At 35.4% G+C, this 13,220-nt stretch overlaps 1 protein-coding gene across 9 annotated transcripts in view; it reads right to left on the minus strand.

Annotated features, from left to right (window-relative positions):
• The window catches only part of LOC127969145 (caskin-2), a 62,278-nt gene that overhangs the window by 26,897 nt on the left and 22,161 nt on the right, over positions 1-13,220 (minus strand). For 8 of the 9 annotated variants that reach the window (XM_052570896.1, XM_052570895.1, XM_052570904.1 and 5 more), the window contains exons 3-4: positions 7,739-7,790; positions 524-621 (exon numbers count right to left, since the gene is read on the minus strand). In XM_052570896.1, the coding sequence (XP_052426856.1) occupies positions 524-621; positions 7,739-7,790 (150 nt within the window). The remainder of the gene's footprint in view (positions 1-523; positions 622-7,738; positions 7,791-13,220) is intronic. The other variant, XM_052570900.1, reaches the window with a different exon arrangement.

The following is a 13,220-nucleotide window of genomic DNA, read 5'->3' on the forward strand; positions in this document are numbered from 1 at the left end:
CACTGTCTAGTGGTCTTTGTTTTCAAGCGCGCAACTCACAACATTCTCTGTTCTTCTGCAGGCAGACGGTTATCAAACAGCGTTGCGTTGCTCTGGGCACCCCTTTCTGGACTGGGGGTGAATTGCCTGTATTCGTCGTAAGGCCTCATACAATGCAGATGTCCGTACCGTGATGGTTCGATAACAATACATAAATACTTTATATACACGCACACAATATTACATACATATATATATATACACACAAACATATATATCTTAGTATATACAAGTATATATACTTGTGTGTGTATGTGTGTATATATAAACACACATATACATTTAGTCTATATATTTAAATGTACTTTACTGTTGTTTTTGGACCTTTTTGTTGAATTATATACCTTATCAGAAAACAAAAAGGTTATTTAAGAAGAAAAAAAGTAATTATACAAAAGATAGTAACGTAAGAAAATATATTTTATATATTTTAAATGTTTTACAAACTCATTGGCTCATGGATAAAAATTGTAAATTGTCTCACCATTGCTGTCTTTGATGTCCACGGTGGCTTGTGACTCCAACAGCAGAGACAAGAGGTCAGTGGTGCCAGTGAGAGCCGCATGATGAAGAGCTGAAAAACTGAAGAACAGAGAAACAGTCCTGAAAACTACACAAACATCTCCAGTGAAATTTTAAAAGCTACCTAGACCCCTAAGATGATGTAATTTTTCCATCTGTTGTGATAGAGGGAAATGTTTGGCCGGTCTGGCGATATTTCTGTCACATTGTTTAATTGAGTACAACACTGTGATCAGTCCACACGGCACAGCTAAAGCTCACTGCCCAATTAGCAGACAGATCTCTGCTTTCACAGTCACTTCATGACTGGGAATGGTCCAGCTACTAAAATATGCATGTGTTTGAGGGAACAGACGACTGAAGAACAAATAAAAGAACATTCCTTAACATTAAAAGAATTGAACTCAACCAATGTGGATTAGTCCTAATAAAGCTCCTTCTCCATACATAATTAATGGTCCTAAATGTAATAAATATTGTGCTGTCCGAGTCGGATCTAGAGGTTGTTATTGTAAGTGAAAGAGCTGAACTACAGGATTATCAATTCCCAAATCTGTGATGACAAGTATGCTTAGCAGTTTCTAATCTATGGGACAATATGTGGCAAACCTTTGAACATCCTCACGCTCAGTTCTAGGAATGGCTATTAAAATGTGTCAGTGCAGCTAATAAGTATATAATTAGCTCCCTAGATTAAGCTGACTTTTCCTTGCAGTCTCAGATTGTTTCCTGGGTCTCAAACTGAATCTGGTGGAGCCGCGCAAATCCCAACAAAGCACTTCTGTCTGTGGTAGATAAATATATCATTTGTATTAAAAATGTATCACAGGAAGAGAATACCAAGATTTCTTTAGACGTTCATTTCTTAGAGAGGAAACTGTTGTCCCTGTTTTCACTAGCAGCTAGCTTCTGCTTTGTACTATTCAGTGTCAACGTAGACGGGTTCAATGACGCTCCAATTCAAGATGCTTCAGTATTTATTTAACAGTTTAAAGGGTCCTTTCAGAGAAATACCTTTCCAGTTCATAAGTGTGACTCATCGACATCACCATAAAATCCCTCTGACTTGAGTTTAATGATGGATGAGACATTCATGGATTTTTACAGTACACAGTACATTTTACCAAAAAAAAAAAAAAACTAAAACACAGGAGAATCAGGGCCTAAAGAGAGCGCACGCCATACAGTGAACAAATTGATGAAATAAATCAAAAATTACTATCAAAAATTATAAATCAACTAGTTCATTGAATATATTTCTATATATTAAAACAAAATATGATACTACTATTCAAAATTTGGGGGTCAACAAGACTTTGTTTTTGAAAAGTCTCTTATGCCCATCGTGGATGCATTTATTTAATCAAATTATAGTAAAAACTGATTTGTTACATATTACAATTTACAATAATTTTATGATTTTAATGGTTTTTCAAATTTATCTGAATTTTCAGCAGCATTACTCCAATCTTCAGTGTCAAGTTTGTTTAAATAACAATGTTCAATCTAAAATAAAGAATAAAAGACCCATTGTGTGTGATGTCAACATGCGATTAAGGTTATGTTCCTCATTACTTTACATTAAACATCATCTTTTTGCAGTCAGTGTGGGCAGACAAATTACTTTTAAAGGTTTTTCCAGGTTAGGACATGTAAGGTTCTCTAAATCCATTTTACACCTCCTCCAGTCTTCTCCTTCATTGCATTGCTGCGGTGCTCCTACAAGCCCTTTCACGCAGAAAAGACAAACCGACCCCTTTATCTCATATATGAGCACATCTTCACACATATCATCTCCCAAAGAGACCATACACCAAAATAACACTCAATACTGAAGCTTCAGCAGGGACTTGGTTAAAATCATATGGGGATTTAAAATCATAGTTTTGTGAAACTAACAAATAAGAGATGGAAAAAAAGCACCCTGCAGCTATTTTTCAGAAGCCACAGATGTAGAGCGTGAGCAACGCTGATGATTAATATGACACATATCTGAAGAATGCTGTGTTCAGCCTATGCTACAGCACACACTATCTGATCCAAACTTCTTAAAGATCAGTATGTCATCTACTGCGCATGCTAAAAATATCCCACCGGGATTTAACAACTTATTATATTCCATTCCCATAGTACAGATGGCAGTATGATTTAAGGTTCCTGATACTATAATAGAAAGAAAGACAGACAGACAGACAGAAAGGAAGAAAGAAAGAGAAAGAAAGAAAGACGATATGAATCTGAATGAATCAGAATGAACAAATAAATGAGCGAAAGAAAGACAGAAAGACAAAGAAAGAAACAAAGACGATATGAATCTGAACGAATCAGAATGAACAAATAAATGAGCAAAGAAAATGAAAAAGAATGAATGAGCGAAAGAAAGATAGAAAAAAAGAATGAAAGACAGAAAGACAGAAAGAAAGAAGCGAACAGTGCCAGTAGCAGTGATGAATAATGAAATGTTTTTCCTCCACCTCAGCTGCAGGTCCCTTAGGAGCCAGTTTCTCAGTTCTTTCCCTGCTGCTCATAGAAGCACAAATTAGTGCTCATGCTAATGTGAGGCCCTCAACTTCATGGAGATGTGCTTTCAACTTTCTGCCACGTTTGTCTCTCAAGACTAAAGGGACCCCAGATTCAACAACAGCACACACTGTACGAAAGCAATTCGATTTTACCCAGCATACAGGGCTTAGTGAGTCACAGAAACGAGAATGAGAATGACATAAAAACACATGTTAACAAATAATATTCCCACAAATGCTATCTTAGAGCAGTCTTAAATAATTTCAATATTGTCCTGAACATGAGCTCCCAGCATGCACTGTTTTTTTTTAGTTTTTTTTTTGAAGAGCGTTTTTGAAGCTCAAAGGGGGCGGATTGGGCCGTCGCCATCTTGGCAGAGTCACAGATTCCCGGAGAACCGAAAATGGGCAGAGGTGGGAGGACGTTCCTGAAGCCACGCCATCTAGCTTGACGATGGTGACAGCAGTGGCAATCCACCCATCACTCAAGTAGCCATACCCTTACTTATGCAGAACTTGAAGGCTTAACATAAATTAAACGACAGTGTCATTTTAAAAAAAAAAAAAGAGAGAGAAATTCACCCCCTCATAGTCATGAAGGGCAAAATTAGCTATATAGACAAACCCCCCTTTTTGTTCCAGGCTGTAAAGATTTTTTATCTTCTGTAAAGTTGGGCATTTTAACATGGGAAGTCTATAGGACTGACTCCCTTTTGGAGCCAGCCTTTAGTGGCCAGTCTGGGAATTGCAGTTCAGTTTTAGTCTCTTCCATGTTGGTTTCATGAGAGAGAACGGAAGGTTGCCGCTCAGTACAGACAGACGTACAGAATATAACAGATTACTGTTTTCCTGTTTAATGACTTTAGTTTAACGTTGTTTTTATCATCACTGCTCGGTATTTGTACACTGGTGATAAGCTCATGTTTTTACTTAATTAGATGTTTTGACTAAGGAGGAGGAGGTTATTAAAGTAATTAAAAAAAAGCAGAGTGGGACTCTGTTCTAACAATCAGTTATTGATTGGATGGTTGCATATCTGAATTCAATCATTTTCATCAAATACAAAATCTTTTTCTTGTCAAGTTGCTTTACTGGTTATAAGCTCAACTCTACAAAAAATATACACGGAGCAGTTTCAACCCCAGACAATATTTCCCAAAGTGTCTATCCAGTGTTTTTAAGAGTTAAGCTTTGGCTCTGTGGCTTTAAAAGTCTGCGCTTTGATTTCAAACAGTGCTGGTAGCTCAAAGCAGAAAGGAATCATGGGAGAACTCATGGGGAAAACAAATCAAACCATGTCACGATGCTTTTAACTAATGCCGAGATATACAGTGGGGAAAATATTTATTTGATCTCCTGCTGATTTTGTAGGTTTGCCCACTTACATAGAATAAGTATTTTATCCCCTACCAACCAAAAGATTCCTGGCTTTAACAGATTGGTTAAGTGCCCATTTGGAACACAGATTAGTCCTGCCACTTTACAAAATTACTCCTAATGTCAGCTCGTTAGGTGTAGAAGACATCTGTCCACACAATCTGTATCTTCCATTCCAACCTCTCCCACCACCATGGGCAAGACCAAAGACCTATCTAAGGATGTCAGAGACAATACAACAGATCTGCAAAAGGGTTGAATTGGATACAAGACCATCAGCAAGAAGCTTGGTTAGGGTCAGACAACTGTTGGTGCGATTATTTGGAAATGGAAGAAATACAAAACAACCATCAATCGGCCTTTGTCTGGAGCTCAGTGTAAGATCTTGCCTCATGGGGTAAGGATGATCATGAGAAAGGTGAGGGATCAGCACCGAACTACACGGGAGGAGCTTGTTAATGATCTTAAGGCAGTTGGTACCACAGTCACAAAGCAAACCATTGGTAACAGACTATGCCACAATGGACTGAAATCCTGCAGCGCCCGCAAAGTCCACCTGCACAAGAAGGCACATGTACAGACCCATTTAAAAGTTAGCCAAAGAACATCTAAATGATTCAGAGAATGCTTGGGAAAAAGTGCTGTGGTCAGATGAGACCAAAATTTAGCTCTTTGGCATTAACTAGACTTGACTGTGTTTGGAGGGTGAGAAATGCTTGCTATGACCCTAAGAACACCATCCCTACAGTTAAGCACAGAGGTGGAAACATTATGCTTTGGGACTGTTTTTCTGCTAAGGGTACAGGACAACTTCACCACATTGAGGGGCAAATCTTGGACAAGAACCTCTTTCCCTCAACCAGAATACTAAAGATGGGTCATGGACAAGTCTTTGATGATTACCATGACACAAAACATACTGCCAAGGCAACAAAAGAGTGACTCAAGAACAAATCACAATAAAGGGATAGTTCACCTAAAAATGAAAATTATGTAATAACTCACTCTCATGTCGTTCCAAACCTGTGAGACCTCTGTTTATCTTCGGAACACAGTTTAAGATATTTTAGATTTAGTCCGAGAGCTCTCAGTCCCTCCATTGAAGCTGTGTGTACGGTATACTGTCCATGTCCAGAAAGGTAAGAAAAACATCATCAAAGTAGTCCATGTGACATCAGAGGGTCAGTTAGAACTTTTTGAAGCATCGAAAATACATTTTGGTCCAAAAATAGCAAAAACTATGACTTTATTCAGCATTGTCTTCTCTTCCGTGTCTGTTGTGAGAGAGTTCAAAACAAAGCAGTTTGTCATATCCGGTTTGCGAATGAATCATTCGATGTAACTGGATCTTTCTGAACCATACGCATTTATCCAGAAATGACTTAAGCTCTTAACTTTTTTAATGTGGCTGACACTCCCTCTGAGTTAAAACAAACCAATATCCCGGAGTAATTCATTTACTCAAACAGTACACTGACTGAACTGTTGTCAAGAGAGAACTGAAGATGAACACCGAGCCGAGCCATATAACGAACAAAAGACTGATTCGTTCTCAAGCCAAGAACCGTTTCTGTCAGACGCGTCCGATTCGAGAACCGAGGAGCTGATGATGCTGTGCACGTGTGATTCAGTGTGAAACAGACCGACACACAGAGCATCTGAACCGAACTGATTCTTTTGGTGATTGATTCTGAACTGATTCTGTGCTAATTTTATGAGCCTAGGTAAACCGAAGGCTTGAATCAAGGGCAATCATCGCCAATGACGCCATTACGTCGAGTGCAAAAGAACCGGTGAACCATTTTCTTCAACCGATTTATTGAATCGAACGGTCCGAAAGAACTACTGGTGATCCAAAAACCAATGCAACCAGTTCTTGACTCATGAACGAATCAATGTTTCGTTCATTATGCGTTCATCTTCAGTTCTCTCTTCACAGCAGTTCAGTGTGTGTATGCAGAATTGTTCCACTGTTCCATGTTTTTGCTATTTTTGAATAATGGCTCTCACTGTGGTTCGCTGGAGTCCCAAAGCAGAAATGGCTTTATAACCTTTTCCAGACTGATAGATCTCAATTACTTACTTTCTGAATTTCTTTGGATCTCGCCATGGTGTCTAGATTTTGAGGATCTTTTTGTCTACTTCAATTTGTCAGACAGGTCCTATTTAAGATATTTCTTGATTGCGAGGCAGTAATCAGGCCAGGGTGTGGCTAAAGAAATTAAACCACAGTTTTAACAGGGGGGCAAACACTTCTTTACACAGGGCCATGTAATTTTGCCATGTTTTCCCTTAATTTAAAAACTGCATGTTGTGTTTACTTGTGTTATCTTTGACTAATATTTAAATTTGTTTGAAGATCTGAAACATTAAAGTGTGACAAAAGTGTGTGATGATTCTAGTTTGACAAGTGTTTATTTTAAAATTATCAATATAGTTAAAAATAATAGATGTGTTTAATAACTAAATTAGTATGAAATAATATAAAAATAACTAATAAAAATAAGTGTTTTCTTCCCTATTCATATTTTTGTTACAAATCTTTTTCAACAACATTGTTAATGGTTAAGGGTTGACTAGTCATGGCATTGGAAAAATATACCACCTTCTAGTAAAAAAAAGGAGGTCAATATGATTCAACAGCACATTTACAGTGTTTAAACAGGTGGGACATGCACAAAATGTTGTGAAAATTAACATAAATGTGACCGAAGCTTTTGTGTAGCGGTGTCTGATGTACTCTGTTTGCTTCAGTCTGCTTCTCAACAGTTAATAAACATGCAAAATTCATACTTTTGAGAATCTGAAGCAAATTTTCCTTACGACGAGTTTACTGCATAAATATTTAACCTCAAAGCAGGCAGATTTGGATGACTCACAAAACAACCCATCAAAATGTTATAATTTCTGTATATTTATCCCTTGTGCTGTGCTGAAAATCATTTTCCTAATATAGTGTTCTTGGTCAAGGGACCAGACTTTTAAAAATAGCTGGTAAATATAACATTTCATTGCTACGGTACATTATCAACAAATGTATTATTTTTGTCAGCTTGTTTTTTCTTTCAGCAAGTCACACTGATCTGAGCTTAAGCACCTTTATAATAAAAAATAATTTATTTTTAGTCCAATGTACTAAAATTAAATATCTTCAGTTATTTAAAAAGAAAAAAAAATCTTCTATATACATGTGGAAAACAAGGAAACTACATATATAATACATTGTTATCTTTTTCTCCACAATTTGGACCAACTGTGTGGAAAATGTGAGAACTTACCCATCTTGGTCTTGGTAGTTCACATTTAGCCTCTTTGTGGAGGCCAGCAACTCTAGGAAAACATATGGAAATAAAAGTCAGGACATGATGTGATGTTTTCAACAAATCAGTCAGCTGCTGATCCCTCCATTAGAGAGGTATGAAGCCAGATGAGGTAATGGCATGAAAGCACTTGTTTCAAACTTTCAACAGGCATTTGTTTCGTAATTAAACACAACGTAGATTGATGGATAAGTCATGTTTTTTCATCATGAGTCTATTTTGTAATCTGAACAGAATTTATATGTAAACCCACATTTTTTTATAATAACTTTTTTATTTTTTTGCATAAGAACGGAAAAGTTAAAACAGTTCAAAGAGGTCTTAAAATGGTAGTTCACTAAAAACTCTATTTCTGTATTTTCTCACTCATGGGTGGCACTGCAAAACTATGTGCCATGAACATAAGAATCCTCACATAGCTCTTTTTCATAAAATGACAGTTCATTTTTAAAAATTCATTTTTATGTGAACTATCCTTTTAACTGAGACACCTTCAATGAGATCAACCAAATACAGATACAGTAGTCTTATTATCATTACTTCCAAATACTTCTGTCCTAACAACCATGTAGGATCTTAACAGGTTAATCTTGAAGGACTTTTCTTAAAGGGGGGGGGGGTCAACTCATCAAATCAAATAATTAGAGATGCTTTTGATTATTAATATTTAATGAAACCATTAATATGTATTCCAGAATTTGAGAAAAATAAATATATTTCATAGGGCCTTAAAATGTAAACTTTTAATAAAAACAGAGTAAAAAAAAATGGAAATGGAAAAATAACTGAATCCAGAACAATTAAAAATAAATTGGAAGAAAATAAAATAATAATTATCAAAATGATGTAGGACTGTAATTATCAGAATTAAAAAACTAGATTTGCAAGTACACAGTTCTATAATGTAAGTTAGAATGTTCTAATGATGTGGAGAAGAAAAAGAAAACAAAAAGAATTTTTAAGTAACAAAGAGCAGCTTTGTAAGCATTTTAAACATAAAAAAATATATACAAAACACTGAAAAAATTGTTCGCTCCACCTGTCGCTAAAGGGAAAATGTGATCTAGGTCACCAAGTGAAGAGCAATGAATGCAAGACTGTCCCTACTGACAGTAGACAAGCCTGTCCTCTAAACAACACAGAGCGGTGTCATCATTTAAAACCAGCTCTGAGCAACACAGCATCCTGACTGCTTTTATCTCAAACAAACATGGAAATGAAGAGACTTAACTACAAATGGAAACTGTTCTCTTACCTGTCAGTACACACACAACTGCCTGTCCCATTTTGACTTTAAAGAAAAGTCACAAAGTTAAACTTTTCTTCTACACGTCAATCATTCACTTGTTTAGAATGCTTTCCATCCATTTAATAAATCTAAATCCATCACCCTCACAAAAGATCCTCTCTCCTGCTTCAAAACCAGAGAAAACCACAAGTAATTGGATCTATAACCATTTGTTCCCTCCAGCAAAGTGGGAGCCATAACAATGAGATGAATTGTTTTTTTTTTACATATAAAAACTGAAAGAGTTGCAGTAAGCTTAATGGGGTGATGGTGAAGTCATGCGACTGATGTGTAGTTTATTTACAATCTACAATTAGCTCATTACGTCTGGTGATGTTATTAAAGCTTTAAAATTGTGAAGTTATGATGAACAAAACATGTAAGAATCATAAGCTTTTGTTGGTCACAGGGCTTATTTTCTGCAATAATCCAAAAGCAAATAGAAAAAAAAAAACTACTGGTGCAGGACCTTCTTCAGATTTTGGTAGCCCAAAATGAATTTACCTAAACCAAGACAAAGAGAGGCAACCGATCCATAAACTTATGATTCGGATGACCTTATGTATTTTGAACTGCAGATCGATCATTTCTGGGAGAGCAAAAAAAAAAAAAAAGTTATTTATTATTTAAAGAACACCATGTTCTTCGATACCACAACAAAAATTTGTAGCATAGGGTTAAATATTTGTAAACACGTGAAAAGTTTTCAATTAGTTTTCAATTAGTTAGACTAATTAGTTTTCAGGTACAGAAATGTAATAATTCACTATATAAATATATATTTGTCAATATTAAAGTTGTGTTTTGTTGTTTGCTTAACATTAAATGATAGACAGCGACAGGTTTTTATAGGTCACTGTCACTTTAAGACCGACTGCATTAAGTTTTAACCCTCTAATCTCAATTATACATAAGGTTGGGTATCGATTGGGTTTTATCTGATACCTGTGCCATTTCGATACTTTTAAAATGGTACCAGTGCCTAAACGGTGCCTGAACCGATCTATAAAAATTAATTAATTAATTAATTTAAAAAAAGGCACATTAAAGAACATTAAAAAGATTTAAAATAAATTGATAGTTTTCACACGTTCCTTGGATGCTCACATTTCCCAAGCATCCCTTACTCCAAGGCTAATGAATGTATTTCACGATCCGGGTCATTATTTAATACAAAACCACACTACTAATGTTTCTACTGTTTCTCTGTCAATAAATCTGATATTTAGTTAAAATGAGTGCTGTCTGTCACGGTCTTTAATCAGTTGATACAGTGAATGACTGTATGGTCATTCTTTATAAAGTAGCAACAATGTCGTTTTACAATGGGTTTTAAGCCAGTTATTTACATCTTTTGCTGTAGTATAAGAGTAGGAAATATCAGTTTACATTTCCAAACATTCATTTTGCTATTCATTTTAATAATAATCTACTGAGATTGTTGAATGCACAAGCAGACTGTCTGACAACAGACTGCCTAAGACTAAGACTTTTGCACAGTAGTGCATGTATAAAGTAAGTATAATTAGATAAAGTATATTTAAATAAGTGTAATTAAAGTATGAATTCATATGTGTTAAAGGGTTGGTTCACCCAAATATTAAAATTATGTCATTAATGACTCAACCTCATGTCGTTCCAAACCCGTATGTGATGAATAAAAATTCTTGAATCTTGAACCCGTGAGACCACTGTTCATCTTCGGAACACAGTTTAAGATATTTTAGATTTAGTCCTAGAGCTTTCTGTCCCTCCATTGAAAATTTGTGTACGTATACTGTCCATGTCCAGATAGGTAAGGTAAGAAAAACATCAAAGATTTTTGCCGTTAACCGATTGTTCCAGCAATCAACTATCGGTGCCGATTAATCGGTCGACCTCTAGTAACAACCACACAGAGTCTAATTATTCTAACTGAATGCATTGATAAAGTTAAAGAATTTGACGTAAATGATGACACATACATTTAGTAAGGTTAGGAAAATATTGCACATCATGAGGTAAAGTGTCCTAGAAATCAATTTAAGGCAAATATCACAAATATGCTAGAATTTATAGAGCAGTGATGAGACTACTGCTTCAGAATGGATTACAAATTAAAAAAATGCTTCTTTTTTTTTACCCAGACAAGCAACTTTTATGCAGATTTACATTTTACAGGTTTAAATGTTTAGCCTTGCTATACCCCATTTTGATATGATTTTTGGTATGCTTCACACACTGCCACCACTGATTTCCTATGGATCTGCAGGGTCTGTAAGCCATGCCTTTGGCTCAAGCTGAGCTAATCACAGGGCCTGTTGTACTCCAACAGAACCACCCCACTATGGGCTATACACCACAGCCAGCGGGCAGAGGGAACGATGCCAACGGAGCTAAGAACTTTACATATCGCTGCAGGGGAAGAACAATTTTTTTTAAAGAGGAGTTCAAGTTTCAACATGAGACAACATTCCAGACATGGCTAACCCACCCAATCTCTCAATTTCCATCTATGCCCCCTCTCTATCCCTCGCTCACAGTATCTACACAAAAGTGTGCGTGCAAATACAAACACCCTTTGTGTCTGTCAACAGTGGTCTTTTCTTATTGAATGGAAAAGCTGCTTCAAATGTGGGCATCTCTCAAATGAAATGAGCCACAGAAACCACACAGGACTCAACCACTCCCTAAACCCACACAATAAACATAATGAGCCAATTTAAAGGACACCTTGTATCAAGTCATTCATAGTCACTGAGCCTGTTGGGGTTTTTTTATGCTTGAAGGCATCTTTACACCTTTCCTTATGAATAGAATCTCCCCTCAAAAACCTTAAAAAAACGACGTACAGGTACAGAGTGAATCTGAAGTTTGGACACAAACAGGTGATAATACAGAGTATAGGTATAATTAACAATAGCCTTATATGTACACTGATTTTAGGAATTTGGCACATTTACACTGACAAGAATGACACTGAAAATACATCTGTGAAAAATGTTCAACTAATGTCAGTTCTTAGTCTTTAATTAATGCCAAGCCATTACCAAACACAACTTCTAAGATGAAAAACAAAACCTGAACCAGTGTTTCATACATATGGCAAGGCAAGGCAAGGCAAGTTTAAATAGCACATTTCGTACACAATGGTAATTCAAAGTGCTTTACATAAAAGAAAGTAAAATAATAATGAAGAAAAAATAAAACAAGCAATTTTAAAACTTTAAAAAAAAAAGTACTTATTTAAAATTAATTTAAAGCAGTAATTAAATGATTTTACATAAAATAAAAAAACAGTGAAAATATAGTGCAATCAGTTCGCAATCAGTTATGTACAAAATATAAATGGATTTAATGACATTTTCAAGTACACTATCATTCAAAAGTTTGGTGTCACTAAGATTTTTTTTAAAGGAATTAATACTTGCTATATTTAGTAAAGCTGCATTAAATTGTATATTTCACAATATTGCTTTTTTTGTTTTACAATATTTCAATTTTTTTTTTTTTTGAAAGTCTGAACATAAGAAGCCATGAGTTCTTACGGAGAACTTCTAGGTCAATGAAAGAAAAGTATCATGTTAGTTCAAAAATGTGTTAAAATTCACTTTTATAGTGAAAATGTCATTTTTTCAAAAACAATAATTTGTAAAGAAAATTATCAAGCAGAGAAGTAGAAATGTTTGGCATAATTTTTTTTTTTTATAATTTCAAGATAAAAAAAATTACTAATGAAGTAAATTTGCAAAACCTAATAAAACCTAATAGTTGAAAATCTACAATCAAATCAAAGTTGTGCCACTATCCTGCCATTTTGTTGTCATGAGACAAAAACGAATGCATGGCCATGACATAAAAAAAAAAAAACATTTTGACAACAAAAGATTTTTTTTTTTTTGAGATGGTTTTTTTTCCATCTCAAATGGAGCAGAATAACCATAACAACCCTAGAAAAACATCTTGATATTCATGACTCAAAAATACACAAGCACACACATTACTAATACTTTTCAGAAATTTACAGGAACAGAAACAGGTGTTGCGGGTCAATCTCTCAACGGATTAGATAATGACTTTAATTAGATGGATTGCTAGTGATTTGGTTTGGCTTGCCAGAAGCAATCTGGGGTAAATCAAGTTGAATGACCTACCTACAATTTGTTCCAGTAA

This window comes from Carassius gibelio, chromosome B12 (assembly GCF_023724105.1).
Source record: "Carassius gibelio isolate Cgi1373 ecotype wild population from Czech Republic chromosome B12, carGib1.2-hapl.c, whole genome shotgun sequence".
In the NCBI taxonomy this organism is placed as follows: domain Eukaryota; kingdom Metazoa; phylum Chordata; class Actinopteri; order Cypriniformes; family Cyprinidae; genus Carassius; species Carassius gibelio.